At 38.0% G+C, this 19,465-nt stretch overlaps 1 protein-coding gene across 4 annotated transcripts in view; it reads left to right on the top strand.

Annotated features, from left to right (window-relative positions):
- The window catches only part of LOC122871278 (anoctamin-4-like), a 50,682-nt gene extending 34,003 nt beyond the window's left edge, over positions 1 to 16,679 (top strand). For all 4 annotated transcript variants that reach the window (XM_044186197.1, XM_044186198.1, XM_044186200.1 and 1 more), the window contains 14 exons: positions 3,135 to 3,217; positions 4,506 to 4,646; positions 5,053 to 5,217; positions 5,447 to 5,483; positions 5,728 to 5,839; positions 6,564 to 6,621; positions 7,811 to 7,908; positions 8,186 to 8,328; positions 9,304 to 9,456; positions 9,589 to 9,736; positions 9,920 to 10,039; positions 10,545 to 10,650; positions 12,278 to 12,481; positions 14,550 to 16,679. In XM_044186197.1, the coding sequence (XP_044042132.1) occupies positions 3,135 to 3,217; positions 4,506 to 4,646; positions 5,053 to 5,217; positions 5,447 to 5,483; positions 5,728 to 5,839; positions 6,564 to 6,621; positions 7,811 to 7,908; positions 8,186 to 8,328; positions 9,304 to 9,456; positions 9,589 to 9,736; positions 9,920 to 10,039; positions 10,545 to 10,650; positions 12,278 to 12,469 (1,556 nt within the window). In that variant the 3' untranslated portion in view covers positions 12,470 to 12,481; positions 14,550 to 16,679. The remainder of the gene's footprint in view (positions 1 to 3,134; positions 3,218 to 4,505; positions 4,647 to 5,052; positions 5,218 to 5,446; positions 5,484 to 5,727; positions 5,840 to 6,563; positions 6,622 to 7,810; positions 7,909 to 8,185; positions 8,329 to 9,303; positions 9,457 to 9,588; positions 9,737 to 9,919; positions 10,040 to 10,544; positions 10,651 to 12,277; positions 12,482 to 14,549) is intronic.
- Positions 16,680 to 19,465: the final 2,786 nt, after the last annotated feature.

The following is a 19,465-nucleotide window of genomic DNA, read 5'->3' as shown; positions in this document are numbered from 1 at the left end:
AAGTCCCATCAGTCAGATCCCTCACTGCTCCAGGAGTGTCCCTGTGCAGCCGGGCAGAGGCATTTGCTTGTATTTACTTACATCCTGCAAAGATTAAAGTTCTGCACACTAAAAGGATCAAATCTGTTTTATGTTTAGTTTCAATTTGGCTTTGAAATGAAGTTAATGAAGGGTGTACAAGCTTTGAAAACCTGCTGATGTTGCTGATGTTTTTGAGTGTGCCGCCATATAAAAGCCAAAAGATGTTGTGTGGCACAGTAAAACTTTAAAGGGAATTTTGAACTGTGAGCAGGATTCCGCACAAAACAGTGGCATTTATTAACAAAGATATTAATGAAACAAAAAAATGGGAAGTACAACAAAAAACTTGATGAAATCAATAGATTAAACCACAACAAACCATCTACTCTCCTACTACTGACCAGAAAATAATAGAAAAAAGGGACAAGCACTCATGAGTACTTTAATAGAATGCCATTCACCACAGAACCAACGTCACAGGCAGAACAAACAAAAGTCAGACATCACTACAGAAGGGAAGACCCATTTTAACAGGTCATAGCTTTGCAAAACACAAATAAAACTACACAGATTAAACAAGTGCTATGTTATCTGCGTTAACTGACTAATAAATGAACTGATTAACTGAAACACTGAACTAAAATGAATGATTTAATACAAAAAACTGCTAATGTTGAGAAACAAGGCCATATGAAAAGGGGGACGAACAGCAGTGAGCAAATGAAAATGAATGTTACATATTGTGATATACTGAGTATATAAAATCAACCTGCCCTGCTAGATCTGATCATTTTTCTTGCATTGTATTTCACCTGCTTCTACTAATTCAAGTGCTCAGAGCAAAATCTCTTTCATGTATTTATATTATGTATTATTTAAGATTTCTAGTGTTGATAGAGCTCTGTTTCAGTTGTTTTAATCTTCTTTTATTGAAATGTTTCCGGTCAGCTTGTCTATGTGTAAAGCTTCTAAACAGACTTGATTTGAAATACCAAGGATATTGTGTGAGGGCTGGGAGATCCATTTAACTTTAAATGTTAGTGACAGAAATAATGCATTTGATGTGTGTAGCAAAAGAATTTTAAAAAATATTCAATATTACAAGATTTTAGTAAGATGTTATCTTAAAGACCATTTAATCATGTCCATGTGATATCAAATATTTATTCTAGAGTGAAAAGACCAATTCCTAACTGTAATTATCAGAGTCTCCCTCTTGTCTTGTCCACAAACTAACTTTAACAACCTTTAATAAAGTTACAGACCTCTAAGCACAGTGCAAACGTGTTGAACTTTAAAGTCATGCAGCCTCTGTAAATGTACGGTTGAAAGGATCTATATTTGAATTAGAGTTGAGTAGCATCTTATTAAGTTAAAGTTGCCATTTGTCATTCTCTATAAAAACTATAGAAAACAGCTGAAGGAAAACTTCATTTCAAGTTTTCATCAAGTTTCATCAAGTACAAGGGTATAATAAAGGATAAAACATCAGACAAAACATAAAAACTGTATGATGCACAAAATAGAACAATAAAATATCTGAGTTTGTTCAAATAAAGTGCATACTGCAGAGTAAAATATGAAACAAGATACTGCATATGCATACTTACACACACACATTACACATGTAGAGATCATCACACAAACTAATAATCTGACTAAAAACATGCCAAACTGATATTAAACGTTTATATAGGGAACCAGGATACCTAAGCAGAATATCAAACTCTATGAAGAGCAATGTGGAAGGTTTTAGCTGTTTTCACAGCTGCACAGACATGCCAGAGCCCAGTCTGATGTCTGCAAATACTCCAGTTTAACGTTTTTATCCAGTTTAAAGAAAAGTCTAATAGAAATCACAGTAAAGTACCGACCTTACAGTCACTGCTTCTCTGTGTTGGAAGTTGCTGTTTCTGCTGCTGTCCAAATGAATATACTTTTTGGTTCAACTGCAGTAGAGAATCAGCTCAAATCCCTTCATTAAGGTTCCTTAGAAGTGTGCTCCCCCGCTGGCTCCACATGGGAGCCTGAGCCTTCACATTCAAAACATGTTACTCTACATTCAATAGGGATGTGGACACCATAGAGAAAATAAACTACAAGCATTTGTTTGAAATTTGTTTCAGGATAAAAGCATCTGATCAGAGTGGAGCCTTTGCAGAAATATTGCTTCAGTTTTCAGTGGAGAGGCAGATAAATATGGGCAATAAGTAAGCTATCCATAGGACTTTGTTCTTCCCTCCATGAACACTTTCTCTGGGAGAGACCGCTCTGTGGTAATGAGGGTGAATGTCATTATGCACCGTAAACATCAGCGTCAAAAACACTTCAGTGTCACTTTGCCCTGTGACAATTTCAACACAGTCTAATTATCTTGGCATCAAACCAGCTGGTTTCACTAGTTATCAGTAGTCATTCAGGATTGAGCCAATACTGTTCCCCTCAACTTCATGGGGCATTTTAGTGTTTCTTCAGCTCATTGTTTTGGCTTTATAGCCTGTAACTTTAGTGATTTGGTTCAGTCTCACCCTTCTCATCAACCCCGTTTCCCCACTGCACACTACCTGCCCTCCACGAAATGGCAGACAGACAAAGTTCAAAGTTCAGAACATAGCTGTTAAAAAACCAGATATTTCCCTCAGGGGTTGGTGGAGATGAAAAACAGAGCCAAAAGGAGAAAGAAGAGCTAAAAGGAAAATTGGATTTAAATTCTATCCATTAGAAACATGACTCCAAAAGAATACTAATGTTCCTCCATATCTGCTGGATGTGTAAATGGGCAGCTGTTTGCTAACATGTTCCCCATAACAACTTTATAAGCTGATAATATCAATAATGTGTTGTTTACAGCTTGTTCCGCTGACCCCATGTGGCCGAAATAAATCAATTAATACAGCTTTCAAGACACAACAACAAATATGAACAACAATAAGAGCAATAGATATGAGCATAAATGTGTAAAATAGTGTTCAAATAGTGTTTTACCCTGAAAGTCTTACCAGATATTTTAAGGATATATCAGATCAGATAAATGCACATTGATCAGAACTGTTTCGGAGTGACACAAATGGTCACGTGCAAACACCTGATGCTATTTTATTCATGTCTTCCAGCAACAGTCTTCCTGGAGTTCTGGAAAAGACGCAGAGCTGTCCTCGCATACGACTGGGACCTCATTGACTGGGAGGAAGAGGAGGTGAAGTACTTACTCCATGTGGTCATTTCAGTGTTGGTATTGCTGTATCTGTGGTTAATTTGCTCCCTTTCAGATATAATGAATGGCAGGAGAAGAATTTTAAAGAGTGAAAAGTTGCTGCCATTTATACTGTATTTCTATTAGAGTTCTTTCTCTGTAGTTTAATTATCTAACTTGTTGCTCTCCCAAAGAGGTTTCAACTCATACAATGACAATATTTCTGCCTTCACAGCAGCTCTTTTTTCAGTCTATGCCAGTCTGCAGGCATACATTTAAAAAGGTGCGATTGTTGTACTGAAAGCCTGCACCAAGGGAGTCTGTCTCAAATAAATGTATGACTCACTGAAAATGTACAATTTTAACACGTTCAGACCCCTACACAGTTGTCATACTCCAACCCTCATCTGTCATCATACTCAAACTGGTGAACGTGTTCTTTGAAAGATTGCTGTTTATGGTTGTGAAAGTGACTCAGAGTCTGATTTTTACAGAACAGAAGACAAGTCAGAGATAATAAACTCTCTGATTCTGGTTTTTGGTGGGTGGCTTACTCACAATGCAGCTGTAGCTTAGTTATAAACTAGTCAACTCGAACATGCTTAGGCTATCTGAATACTAAACCCTGAAAAACGTGTATCCAAAAAAACATCACCATTCAGCTGATATTATCTACATTCATGCATAAACAATAGATTTTGGCAGCTGGAAACAGTTTTGTAACCAAGCACAGCTGTTTTATGTCATAATGAAGTACAGCCAACCATATTCTAAGTACAATATTCAGCACAAAAAAGTGTGTGACTCCCAAAGTGTTCAGTATTAAATAAATACATAAGACATTATGACGTACATTATCATACGAATAAATAAAATACAATGTATATATTTCAAAATGTCGAGTTGTCACCAATCACCGCCCCTCACCTTTCACATGCCCCATGCCTTTTTTTTGCAAATTTAGCTAGTTAGTTAGCTCGTGTTAGCTACGGCACAATGACACCAAAGTAATTCGTAATCAAGCAACGAGAACCTGATGCAAATAAGCACAGAAACAATAGCCAACGTCTCCTTTTCTTTAGCTTATAAAGCCTGCACATGCTACCTGCCTAGGCGGCTAACTAGCTGGGCTGGTTTGTAAACTTAGTGTTTTGAGACCTAAAGTATTAGACTAATTAAGTCAGAAATGGCTAAGTAGGTATGGGTTTAGTGGTCTTAACAGAGTTAAGGCCCTTCACTGGCCCTTTACTGCTAGATTTTGCTCACATGTGTCTTGTCCTTTCTCTTTCAGGATGAAATACGCCCCCAGTTTGAGGCCAAATACTCCAAGAAGGAGAGGATGAACCCCATATCTGGAAAGCCTGAGCCTTACCAGGCCTTCACTGACAAATACAGTCGCCTCATCGTCTCAGCATCCGGGATCTTCTTCATGGTGAGTTTCTGGAGAAGGTGCGCCACTCTCACCTTTGTATCTACTCTGTCTTGGAGCCTTATTTGTTTTAATGCAAAGTCTTGTCACCACATTTCCTGGTTGTAGATTTAAATATTCCTTGGCAAATGGCCTGTTATTAGTAATCCATTAGTGGTTTATTTTTATGCCAAAAAATAAACCACTGTTTTGTTTGTATTAACAGTTTTTATGCCTTTGTCAACTACCTACAGTATTTTATATTGTTCCATCTAATGATTACTAATTTGTATGTACAGTAAGGTACTATTTCCTATTTTTACGCATATCATAAAGCAATTGATAACATTTTTACAGTGTAAGTGCAATGTGACATTGATATTTATTGTTTGTTGTAGTGGTATTTTTGCATGTCACTATGATGTCACAGATACTGGTGGTGATTGCTGCTGTGTTTGGCATCGTCATTTACCGTGTGATCACCGTAAGCACCTTCGCCGCCTTCGGCTGGGCTCTCATCAGGAACAACTCTCAGGTGGCGACCACCGGAACGGCAGTCTGCATCAACTTCTGCATCATCATGCTCCTCAACGTGGTGAGTTTCTGCGGTGGTGCAGCGGTGGTGCAGAGATGAAGTGGAAAGTTCCAAATGGTGATAATCATAACACATGACAACCAAGATACGGAAATACAAGATGCTTTTGCCATTTGTACATGTAAAGACTAAATTTATATGCTTTTTAAAGGCTGTTGCAAAAATACATTTACTATCAATTTAACTTCCTCCCTCACTAATGGCCTCCAACGCTGTATTTTTTTTCTAGCTCTATGAAAAAGTTGCTCTTCTTCTTACTAATTTAGGTAAGTTGACTGCACCAGCAGATCTAATATTGTTGAGGCTGAAAGAGCGTTTTTAGTAGAGACTTAATTACGGCTGTACATTGGTGTTGTCGCGTAAATTAATCTCATTAGAATTTCCATGGTAGTTTAGTCGCTTTACTCAAAGTATGTAAGGTCTGCGTGCATTTCTGAAAGAATTATGCTGCTCCAGTATCTATATCTCATTTGATCTCACCTGTCCTCCTTTCTCTCCGTGCCACCACAGAACAGCCAAGAACAGAGTCTGAGTGGGAGAACAGCTTTACCCTCAAGATGTTCCTTTTTCAGTTTGTCAACCTCAACAGTTCAACTTTCTACATTGCCTTCTTTTTGGGAAGGTGAGAGCGTCATGCAGAACTCACAGACACAGTACAGCATGTGTCACTGCATGTTGTTTCATGTACCGGTGAGACATTGACAGCCTGTGGTGTGTGTGTATACATACATATATATATACTGTATACATTTATATAATGTACATAATGATATTATCATGATAATATAATGGAGGTGATGTGACCTTGACTCTTCAAGTAGCTACAGGCCACTGTGGCACTCCAGAAACGTGCTTAAATATTAAATTCACTAACCAAACTTACTGATGTATTTGGATGAAACAGACGTGTGTGTCACCATATTTTTAAATAGAAAAAGAGACAGAACCTTGAGGCACACCACAAGAAACATTGACTCCCCTGACAGAAGAGTGTTCTCAGCTTTTACATTAGGTAAACCAGTCAGGTGTCAATAGGAGATTTTAAAATCTAGAATAGATAGTATGGCATCCAAGTCCAAAACATTTACAACTTTGAGCATTAAGTCCATTCTAACACATTTACAACTTTGAGCAGAGCTGATCTGGGCTATGTTTTTCTACTGTTTTATTTTTTGACGCTGTATCTCCATTTTTCAACAGGACCTTTGGTTTGTCAGTATAATATGACTTAAACATCCTATTGACCATTGCTAAGTCTGCTGGTGTTGAATAATAGTAAAGTTGCCACCTGACATAGGAAAAACAGACTTTATTTTTAAAATGATTGTTTTTTGCTTGGTTGACAGATTTACAGGCCGGCCTGGTGCATATCTACGCCTCATCAATCGCTGGAAACTGGAAGAAGTGAGTCATTACTTTGCTTTCCCATGGGGGAATACCAGCAAAGCATTATGGATCGAAGTATTTCTAAATTGGACATTAGGCTATTACTGTATGCCCAACCGCCAGACATTTAACCCCCAGCAGCAGTATAGTAAGCATTGCTGCCAGCAGTACTTATGGGAACATGCAGGGAATACCACACACTGAAGTGGTCTAAGGGGACAAAAGGCCTGAGCTGGTGCTTTTAGGTGCTGAGCTAATGTGCTTCCCACGGCTGCTGAAATGGAAATGGAAAAATTCTCTGTAATGTGACATGTATAGTACAAGTGCAGCCTCAGTCAGCCATTTGTGGCCGTGCAGAATCATGATTGTGCTTAGTGGTTTTAATGAACATTTGCAAAGCTGATAAAAGCTGCAGGGATATGTCTGAAAGGTGTTGTTGCTTACAACAAAACATTTTGATTAATAATTCATGGTAGCTCACCTGGTAAAACGCACGCACCATGTACAAGGCTGCGTCCTTACTGCTGCAGCGCAGGTTCAAATCCAGCCCGCAGCCCTTTGCTGCGTGTCATCCCCTCTCTCTCTCTCCCACATTTCCTGTCTCTCTCTAGCTGTTTCTATCAAATAAAGGCAAAAGGCCCCAAAAAATATCTTAAATAATAATAATTCATGTTGGTGTTGTAGACCTGTGCTGTCTTTATATGAATTTGCATGCTTGCAAAAGTTACCTTGTAATGTACCTCTATGTTGTATACAGTATAAGGCTATATAATAATTTGTAAGGAAGAAATTACAACAACACAAAGTAACAAAAACAACAGTTTTTTGCAAGTATCCTTAATCAGCATTGTAAAACAATTGCATTTGAAACTCTGAATCAAATACAAGATACACTTTAAAATCTACCAAAGGAATATAAAAAGATAATCCCTGTATGCATAGGAATTATGGGGTAGTGTCGTGTCGTAAAATAATTTTGGACACACTCCAACATAACCTAGGTCTGTGTGACGTTCCACTTGACTTGTTTTCCATTGAGTGATTCTTACAAAACCTGACAGAACAAAGACTAGTCTCAGCAATGCAGAGTGCCTCCAATTTGTGCTTACATTTTAAAAGTGCCATTGCTAGCAAAGGCTACAGTTTGATTTCTCTCTCTCTCTCTCTCTCTCTCTCTCTCTCTCTCTCTCTCTTTCTGTTGCTGCAGTGTCACCCCAGTGGCTGTCTCATTGACCTCTGTATGCAGATGGGGATCATCATGGTGCTAAAACAGACCTGGAACAATTTCATGGAGCTCGGCTACCCGTGGGTTCCAGTGGTTTCTTTTATAGCCTTCAAATGTCAGACATACCAAGATGCTTCTGACCAAAGAGCAAATAATTAACAATTTTTAAAAAATGAAAAAAATGATCAATTCACTAAATCAGTGTTACGGTAAATATGCTCAGTCAGATATAGTACCAGTCGACTGTATTCCTGACTGCAGTGTAATAGCAGATGACATTTGATCCACTTGTTTCTGTACTGAAGCAATCATTTCTCCCATCTTCTGTTATTGTTTGTTCTGTTGTTGTTTTGCTAGGCTGGTCCAGAACTGGTGGACACGGCGGAGGCTGAGGAGAGAGCACGGACAGAAAGCCAAGGACAGCTTCCCACAGTGGGAGAGGGATTACAACCTACAGCCAATGAATGCCTATGGACTTTTTGATGAATACTTAGAAATGAGTATGTTGCAACTGGAGTGACATACATAAACTGTCTTTACATGTTTAGCACAAATAGCTCCAGTAATAGTAAAAACCTTACTCATGTTTGTTCCACAACCTTAAATATCAGGTTTGAGGTTATCCCAAATGCATTCCACAGTTTAATCTTGTATAGTACAATTTTTTTTTAACAATAAAATATTTTTTTCACTTGCTGACCCAGCAGCTGCAGTGCATGTTATGTAACAGTGACACTGATTTGCTGTGGATTGAATTTGGGCTGGGAGCTTTTCCACATGCTCACACCTTTATTGTTGCCCTTCACTGTCTTATCAGATATATAAAAAATTTAAATATGAAAAGGACATGCAACAAAATGTAAAAATAGTTGTTCATTTGCATTTGTGACTGAGTGGGTTAAAATAAACTTAAAGCTGCACTAATTAATATTTTTATGTTAACAGTGGAAAATGTGTAATGTGAAAGGGGTCGCTCGTAGTGACAAACCCACAGAGAATTATTGCTTAACTATGCAGTTTCCTTCAGCATTTTAGCATCTTTCAGCTTATTGTTTTGGTTTTCTAGCTCACAACTTTATTATTTTGGTTCACTCTCACTGCTATCATCAGAGTTGTTTTCACACGCAGCAGGCAGCTGTTTTTAGCAAAAAGGCTTTGATAAATCCACTGTACACTACTGGCCCAGCACCAAACGGTAAACAAAGTTAGCAACTAGCTTGTTGGCATAGTGGAGCATTTAGCAGCTAATAAAGCCAGATATTGCCCTCAGGAATTAGTGGAGACCAAAACAGAGCTAAAAGGAGCGTGAATATTGGACTGTCATCCGGTGGACAGAAACATGACTAAATGAATGCGAATGTTGCCCCATATCTGCTGAATGTATATGAATATGCAACTGTTTGCTAACATGTTAGCCATGATGAACATCTGTAACTATGGGACCTGAAGACTTGTGGTTTTTGTGTTTGTTTCAGTTTTACAGTTTGGCTTCACCACCACCTTTGTGGCAGCTTTCCCTCTGGCCCCTCTCTTAGCGCTGCTCAACAACATCATTGAGATTCGTTTAGACGCCTACAAGTTTGTCACACAGTGGCGCCGACCTCTGCCCTCACAAGCCAAAGACATAGGTAAATTAAAGATGATACATGTACTTTGTTTTCTCGGGCACAAGAAATGTTGATTTTTTTTTTAAAGTTTGCCTTCCTGTTTTATATGGTTTTAGGTATAATTTCATATCTAATTGTATGTGTTTGTGGCAGGGATCTGGTATGGCATTCTAGAGGGCATCGGCATCTTGTCTGTCATCACCAACGCCTTTGTCATCGCTGTTACCTCAGACTTCATCCCTCGCCTTGTTTACGCCTACAAGTATGGCCCTTGTGCTGGTCAGGGACGAGCAGGGGAGGGGTGAGGATTGAGCAGTTAAATTGTTTTAGTTTAGCTAATATTAGTTAGTGATTAGTTGGACTCTTGATCCTGTTAGTTCCTTTGTTTCTTTTACTTTAATAACTTTGTGTAGTAGTGGTTGATTTTATTCCTTTTTTAGCTACTGTAAGTGATGTATAAAATTACTTCTCGTATGTTCCTCAGGTGTATGATGGGTTATGTCAACGCCAGTCTCTCAGTATTCCGGGTGTCTGACTTTGAGATGAGATCACAGCCCAAGACTACTGGCTCCGAGCTGTTTGGAGAATCTGTGAAGTATTGCAGGTAGGGCATGTGTGTGTGTGTGTGTCTCTTGCACTAAAAAAGAAACAGCTTATTCATTTTTAACAGGATTTGCCTGCAAGCATTTGTGCAACCCCAGGATGGATTGCATAACCTATTTTGTGTGTGTTCATCCATCACTTTATTAATGATCCCTATTAACACACGGGCTCTTACTGAGCGCCACATAAAATATAAATCACAAAATAAATAATTCAAACAGGAGTGTAGATATAACCCAGAGGCCAACTTCAACAAGAATAAATAAACACACAAAGGTCATTTAAAGCAAACGTTTTGTCAATATACAAAAAGCAGTGCAAGATTTTACATAGTAAGACAACCTAAAGCTAAAAACATCTTTTGTACACGTTATTTTGAAGCTTAATATGATATTTACCAAGAGATTTAGAGTAGATTTGTTTGTGCCGGTTGTTGAATCACTGACATGAGATATCATTAGTGCTGCTTTGTGATGACCTTTGAACACATCTGTTTGACCCACCAGGTATCGTGACTACAGGGAGCCTCCAGACTCTGCTGAGCCCTACTCATACACTCTACAGTTCTGGCACGTCCTGGCAGCCCGGCTAGCATTCATCATTGTATTTGAGGTCAGTGTTTTTAATCTTTGACAAATCACACCAGACAGCAGGTTTAGAATGGATTCCTTCATATTCTTTTGTCAATGCTTTTTATTTTTCTGTCTCCACTCATGAGTGCCCCTCTACATTTTCTTCAACATTTTTCTCTAATTTGTTCACAGCAAATAAAGTATTAGTAAAGAAAAACACACTGAGCTTTAGTTTTAGACTTAAGCCTTTTAAAACAGATTAACTCATTTGGCTCTCTTAGAAAATTGTTTTGAATTGCTTTAGATTGATTGATTAGTCTACATGTTGACAAGTTAACTTTAAATTCATGTCGTCTGTAAGTGGAGACAGAGATTATTTAGATATTTCAGTGAATACCAATTGGTAGGGAGAAACTCATCAAAATTTCATTTCATCTCATCAAAGTTCCATCAAAATAAACCACTTTGATGAAATCAGTTTGTGAGACTAGGGAGTTTCACATGCACAAAGGAAATGCGGCAGATCTAATTTCACCGCTGGCGCCCACACTTGTAAAGGAAAGCCTGTATTCCCTTCTGTTCAAATGCTGATCACTTGAGTTTTTGATATTGTGTTTGTAAACATTTTTGCTTCCACTGTTTTGTCTGTTTTTACTCCTCTGATTGCACCAAAATACATGATTTCTGTGACCTGTTCCATCTTTCATCAGCAGCCTCAGTCCAGTGCCGTGTACACACACTGCCACTAACACAGACTTACACAGGTGGTTCAAATGAATCTCGTTTAGAATAGTCCACAACTCCATAATCACAAAGTAACTCATTTATATTTAAGATGTGTTTCAAAAAGGCACTTTTTAAAACAATTAAAGCACTAAATTATATTTTTATACAAACAATGATTTGAATGACTATGTGTAATGTGTTTTAGCTGCTGTTTTCATCGAAAAAGCTCTGATAAGCCCACTGTATACTACCTGCCCAGCACTAAACAGGAGACAGACAAAGCTAGTGACTAGCCAGTGGAGCGTTTAGCAGCTGAAGAGCCAGACATTTCCTTCAGGAGTTGGTGGAGATCATAAACAGATCTAAAAGGAGAGTGAACTCACATTATGGACAGAAACACGACTCTAAATAAATGATAATGTTGCTCCATGTCTGCTAAAGTAGATGTATAAATAAGCAACTGTTTGCTAACATGTTGGTCATATCAACTCATATAAAAGCAGTCAATCAATTAATGCAGGTTTAAGTATTATTAACTGGACTGAGGCCTACTCCAGGCTTTATTTATAACCTGTCCAGAAAACAGACCGAGTGTCATCACTGTCCTGCATTGTACTGAATTACATAACCAGTGTCAACCTTTTCTTTAAAGAGTACGGTCTAGACCTGCTCTATAGGAAAAGTGCAATGAGATAACCTCTGTTATTAATTGCCGCTATATAAATGAATTGAATTCTTCTCCCTTCCAGCAGGATTATATGCTGCTGTTGAGGTCATTTTAAAGCTAAACATTATGGAATTAGACATTATTTCTTCAAACAAATCAGACTCAATTTTAAAGCAACTTGATAACTAAGTTTCTATTCATCTAAAATATTTGGTTTGTTTTTATTGTAAAGGTATGGCTCTGGCATTTGTGATAGCGTACTCTGTTTTTGCAGCATATGGTCTTTGCCATCAAGACCCTGATCGCATACCTGATCCCCGACCTTCCCAAGGACCTGCGGGACAGAATGCGCAGAGAGAAATACCTGATCCAGGAGATGATGTATGAGGCAGAGCTGGAGAGACTGCAGAAGCAGAAAAACGAGAAGAAGAAGAAAGACAGGGTCCACCACAAGGAATGGCCCTGAATGCGCCAACTGGTACAGCCAGAGATTCAGAAACAGTTTTTACAAGAGTTAATTCAGCTATGTTCATGACTTGTGTGGGGTTTTATTTATCATGTGGAATGTACTGATCACTAAACTCCCTCTCCTGAACAAGGATTGTCCAGTCATAGCTTAGCAACCATAACTAGGCACGGCAGACCTGTCATACTTTTGGATTTCTCCACATGTTGAAGTGGTGTGCATTAAGCAGTAGTAAGAGCGATGTGTGCCATTTAAAGAGTTCAGACAGTGGTGTATTTCTTTTCTGGCCAAAAACTCAAAATCAAAATTGTAAGGAATGGATTCCACTGTGTGTGTATCTGCTCTAACATAAGCTGCAATCACTAGCATGTCCAGCTAACTAGCTGCATACCATTAACTAACTACATTGGGTTGGGGGTTATAGGTTACGTTAAAAAATAGCCCAGTTAACGACTAGTATATGTACTCTGTAGTATTTTCCCAGAATAACAGGCTGATCTCATTCCTTTTTCCTTATTATACCTAGTACCATTAGGGCTGACTAGCTTCACTGCAATACAAAAACAATGCAGACTTTTTTTTCTGGGTGGGACATGCAGCTTTAGCCTCATTTTGTTAGCTCAGCATGTGTTATGTAGCACCCCCTATTGTCAAAAATTGTCACAATAAAGCCAGATTTTAAAAATGGGCATTTATACCTATAAGCGCCAGCTGGTAAAATTTCCCCCGACAGAGAACGTAGTCATTTTCATCCTATTCATTTCACGCGTTTAAACATTCTATTGGCGCCTTTTGTCTACTAACCTTCAGTTTGGATAAGAGAAAGGGAGTTATGAATGCAAACAGGCACTAGGCTTGCTCTGTGCACTGAGTGAAGGAGAGGAGTCCTGGGTAGATTGACGGGTCATCATCTGACAGCGATCCAGAGCCCTCGTGAAAAGTGAGGCAAAACTATTATACTAATATTATCAAATGTAGCCTATAAACATTTATGAAATGGACTTAGTCTAAGGAAGTCTTTCCCTCTGACACAGGTGTGTTTTGCGGTCCCTTCAGGTGGTGTGCGTCCTCATTATGTGGTTTTTGACCTGCGGAGAGTTTTCGACCACAGTAGGCCTATTGTTTAGCAAAAGTGATCATTATAGATTGTTTTGTTGGGAAAAAATGTACTTTGAACGATACGAATTATTGTTCTTTTCAATAAATATTTTTGTATGGGTAATTGTTTGGATGCACGCCAGTCCGAAACAAACAAGCAGGAAGAACACCTTAGATTCTTATTCTACATTATTATTATTATCATTTAGGCCTATAAAAACACTGCAATAGTCAGTCGTATTTTCTAAATTGTATGCTGCATTTAAATTCAGACTGTGTTTAGAATAGAACTACAACAGTGGATGGCATCGAAAGAGCGTGGACATGCCCTGCTCAGGGGCAGCAGAGCGCAGGAGAAACTTGTGAAGGCAGAATGCAAACACAATAAAACATTCTGTAAGTGCCTGAATTGGTGGGAGGCTGTTTGTGGGAAGTGCACACCCAAGGTGCTGAACGTCTGTGCAAAGTGTGTTTGAGCACCGCGTAGCAGAAATAAGCGGGTAATAGAAATAGAAATAGCGGGTAAATTTTACCTGTTGGCGGTTTTAGGTATACAGCGACTCCTGGCGGTTCTAGTGTTAAGACTGAATGAATATATGTTTTAAGATCTGTAGCAGGATATTTGAAATCAGTTAAAGAGAAGTTCTGCATTCCGTTTGAACTCTTTTAACTCTTCAGCCTTAGTCCAAAAATAGTTGAAGTTTGAAACATTAAATCAAGGAATTTTAAATTGTAAAACAAATCAAAGCTACTGAAGCCATGATAGAATAGTTAAAACCATTTAAAATAGATGAGGCCAACATCAAGTTGGAACAAATGAAAGGAAAGGAAGTGTGTTCAAAGGAAAATTCATAGAGTTGTGCCTATCAGAGTTGCTGCATCCCCAGACCTCAGCTGTGTAAAAATAGAAACTATTTGAAGTATAACGCTGTATGTTTGCCGGTGTTAACAGGCCTCACCATATAGTTTTTCTTATTCCCAGGTTATCAGCTGGTGTTTGGTTTTCACTGCACAGTGGAGGAAGGAGAGGAGTGCTGGGTTTCCTGCATGGTACTGGACCCTCATACCTTCCTCCTGCCATGTCAGACCAGCACCTCCTAGTGGACAATTGATGAACTGCACCCAGCAGGGCCACAGTGAACACAGAGCCCATGTGTCTACATACATAATGGATGTCTTCTTGAACATTTTGCAGCAGGTTTTGCTACCTTTTTTTTTTTTTCCAGATAATTTCTACCACTTTGGACTCACAACAGCGTATGTCTTCAGATCCTGAATGTAGATTTCAAGCAAGACTAAACTTTTACATATTTCTTGTATTAGATGAGAGAAATAACTCTCCCGAGCTTACTGAATGACAAACCCTGTTTACATTTCTCCTCGTTTGAGGAGTTCACAGTTTGCTTTATTGTAAATAAAGATATTTAAATGAATGCCAGGCCATCTGCTCTGCTTAAGTTGTAGTGCAATAAAAACTAGAGAATGCTATTTCTTCAGAAATTGCAGTGGGATTGCTGGCTGCTGAAGCTGAGCTGCATTGCTTCATGTATAGCTGGGCGCTAAACTGCACTGCTTGAATAGCTGGAAGCTGGACTGCATTGCTTCACGCACAGCTGGGAGCTGAACAGCATTGCTTGATGGATGGCTGGGAGCTAAACTGCATTCCTGGCTTAACTTTATATGAGGGAGTATAAAGAGTTGGAATAGTAGGAAAGGGATAAAGGGGGCAAAATACAGTGTAAGCAATGAAACGTGTTGAAATGAGAGTTCTAGTGTAAGGACTTAAATGAGCTTAAGAGTATGAGGAGTCATTCGAGTGTCTCAGTAGGAATAAGGGTAAACTACCAGCTGAGGTCTAAGCCCTATAAGCACCTGCCTTTGTTTATCTATGTCCATATGTCTGTGTGTTATTGTTATCACCAATTTCATTTAAACATGTACGCATGCATGTGTTTCTCCCATAGTGTATATATGTGTGAATTTGTCAAATTAGTTCCCTTTTGAAGGAACATGACTTGCTTTGTGTGTCTGTGCATGCGTGTGTGTGTGTGTGTGTGTGTGTGTGTGTGTGTGTGTGTGTGTGTGTGTGTGTGTCACGTCAGTTAAGAATCCACCAACTGCAGTTAACTGCTGAGGGACTCCTACGTCAGATTGATCGCTTACTAGAGATGCAGGAAGCAATGAAAGGCGTTAAAATAGCAGAGACAGTTAAAAATGTTCAAATGTTTGTATATAACACCTGTGTTTATCTGTAATAAAGCTACTGTGACACCACAGTCTCATCAGAGAAGCAGTATAATCAGCCACCTGCAATTAAAGGCTGACATGGTGATGGTAACCGCTGAGTGACTCCTGGGTCAGTTCATTTAATAGAGATTAAGCTGAGAGGCACCACTCAAACTCTGGTTTGTTACCCTAAGTAATTCCCGATTTTTACATCATGAGCGAGAGTGGACTCTGCTGAACGCTTTGCTGTAAAATATCTGTTCATGGTGTCAAAAATCTGGGAAATACTGCGAGTTTAAAAAGTCCCCTTTTCTGTTTTGCTCCTGAAATGTTTGGGCTCAGTTAACATCGGGGCAGTTCCATGGCACTCCGGTCACTTTGAGGCTCATTGCGGAAAATGTGAACGTCAGCTTGCTCAGATAGTTACATTGTTTGAAAGAGGACAATTTTTTCAGCGTTTTTGGTGAAAGAATAATGTATGAAGAGTGGGAATTGTGGGAGTAAGAGGAAGATGAAGATACATGTTTAAGAAGAGTTTAACAGCTTAACCCCACTCTGCGTCATGTCACCTACTCTGACTCTGAACATTCTGCCGATTCATTTGAATGGGGGGGAAAGTATGAAAGATAAAAACACTTAAAGTTATTCGAAAAATGTCCTCAATGAGCTGAACATTTTGAAGTTGAATGGTGTGAACGAGGAAGAATAAGGATGATAAAGAGAAACCTATAGATGGGATTGCTTTCACTTGTTGCTAAGTAAAAGTTACTTAGAGATCTGTTCTATCCAAGCTGTGGCAGTGTCCACAGTTGGCCTAAATTTTAAATGCTTTCCAGTTGAATTCAGATTTAAAACTGCAGTAATAAACATTATTTATTTTACAGTATTTTGACTTGACTTTGTGTGTCTTTCTTCAGCATTGTCAACAAGTTCATGGAGTGAGGGTGGTTTTTAGGAACGACCCTGCCAATCCTATCAACCTTCCTACAGAGAAACAGTAGTCTGGTCATTTTGGTCATTCTTGTCAGATAAAAAACACCCAACAAAGCCCAAAGGAAGAAATAATGAGGACAAATATAACTACATGAAATGGCAACTGTTTATTTTACAGGTTTGTCATTTTCCAATACGTTTCCTTGAAAAAGTTGTATAATTTGGTTGTAATTACAGGGAAATAGAGACAGTGTTCAATTGGTACACTTCCAATTAATTCATTCCAATTAATTGCTAGTGTAACAGTGTCTTTTAGCGCACAGCATATCAGCTGAACAGGCAAAAAAATTTAATCTGTCAACAGGCAAGCACATAAGTAACAAATATGGCAAATAAAGTTACCAATAATAAATAAATAATGAATATTGACTTTAGTTTAAGAATTATTCCTATTTTCCCTAGAATTAGTACCAGATTACATAGTTCTTTCCAGGAAACTTATTGGAAATTACATGGAAATGATTGTAAAATTATGGACACATAAAATAAAGTGTTACCAATGAAATTGTTTGATGATTTTATAGTCAACCATGTAACAGTGACAAAGCAATGACACTAATAATATAAAATCCAGTGAAGACCACTCCAGTATACTAAATGAGAAAACAAATCTAGGAAACATTATATAACATCTGTACTGCTTTCTGGTTAGTAGGACAAGGGATTTGTTTTAGATTCTATGTTTTTGATTTTTCATGTCTTTTATATATTTATATAATATAGTTTACATGATTTTTATTGTAGTCATCTATGAAGAAATGAACAAGCAAAGACAAGAAGTAAAATCAAACCATCTTAAATATTCCTCAGGTAGGGGTGAGTGTGTTTTCCACACCATGATAATTTCAAAACAATAATAACTTTTTTTTAAAGTTATTTTTAAGTCTCTTTTCCTGAGAGTAATGAAATGTTGCACTGCAGATTTCATTTAGATAAAAGCAGGTTTTTTGAGATACTGAGGTCATTAATCACCCCTTATGTATTTTGTAATTTTGACCAGAAACCAAGAAATAAAATCTATACATATTTCATATTATTTATTTGTTTATTTATACTGAGGACATGACCTCAGTGTCCTCAGTGGTAGCTTCGGCTATGGCTAAAAGAGTAGGGTTGATGAGCCAAACCAGTAATTCGCTTTCACACCACCGGAGGGCGTCGGAGTGTTTAGTTACACTTCAGCAGCAGCAGACTTTCACATACATTTATTGTCAGACTTCTCATAATAATATAATTTAATAATAATGCCACTATTTTAGAATAATAGAACAAAAACAAGAATAATACAAATTGAATGTTTTGAAAGATTTTTGAGTGAATTCAATGAATGAGCAATAACATCATATGTCTATTTTGAACATATATTGTTGAATTAAACTGAATTATTTCCAAATTCAGTTTCTTTTAGTAAAGAGAGAAATGTGTTGACTTTGTTAAACATCCTTCTACTTTCACACATCTTTGTCTGAATAAAAACTAAGATTCACTTTGCGCCCTGTGCAGCTGGCCTCAAGGCTAACCAGCTTGTTATCCCTTTCAGTGCAGATAAGTGGGCTTTTACAATCATCCTTATCACATGTAATTTATGATGCAACACAACACTGCCTTCACGACAATGCAATTTTATGAAGTAATATACTGGAAAGCAGGAAAAATCAATGATGCTATTAAATTATCAGTCTGCAGTGTGTCAATGAATTTGCATCACCTTCTGCACATCAAACTCTTTTGATTCTGACAACACAATGCCACTGGTATTGGCATTGTGATGGACATCCCTGCAGATGCATTTTAATACCCAGACACATCTGTTTATCCAACGCTGATCACTATCTGGTTGTTTTGAACATACAAGTAATAATAGATTAGAGAGCAGAGGCTTGTCCTCCAGCATGGATTACTCTGGTGAGGTGGCCTTCGTGCAAACTCCATTTTGATTATTAAAAGCAGGGGACAGAGGAGGCAAACTGTGTTTTGTTTCCTATTAAGGCGACTCTTCTCCTCTCTAAGAGGATTATCTCTGACACACGCTCAGGAGTTACATAAGGCTGTCAGAGGATAATATCTGACATTTCCTCATATCCCGTATTTTGGCAGTTCGGCACTCTGTGAAATCAGTATAGTTGAACTGAGGTGTGGCAATGAGTATGCAGCGTAGAATGGACAGAACTCTCACCTTATTGCTGTGTATTTAGTTTTTTTTTTTTTGCCTGTTGAAGAGTAGAAACAACACAAATCATGTTTAAAAACATCCAAAAAACATGCTAATAGTTGTATGACATCAGTAAACTACATTTCTCTTCCTTCATGCTTGAAATTAGTGTAGATGTTGATGAGGATCAGCTATTGCAAGGTTTGTTCTTTGGTTGATTTGTTTCTTTTTCTTGGCAATTCCACCTGTGGGCAAATAAATTTGGCACACTGTACATCTGAATTAGTGGGGATGGGATACTCTGCCACCTCTCCACCGTCATGTAGTCATGTATACTAATGAGGCAGATGTGTTTCTGAATAATATAATAATAATGATAATAATAATAATAATAATCTTATTTATATAGCACTTTTTAAAATACAGTTACAAAAAGCTCCACATATAGGATAAAATACACACATACATGTACAAATATACATACATAGATACAAATACATGTATACATACATACATACATACAGACA

This window comes from Siniperca chuatsi, linkage group LG23 (assembly GCF_020085105.1).
Source record: "Siniperca chuatsi isolate FFG_IHB_CAS linkage group LG23, ASM2008510v1, whole genome shotgun sequence".
Taxonomy (NCBI): Eukaryota; Metazoa; Chordata; class Actinopteri; order Centrarchiformes; family Sinipercidae; genus Siniperca; species Siniperca chuatsi.
Note: the sequence above shows the minus strand (reverse complement) of the source record. Positions and strands in the feature narration are given on the sequence as shown.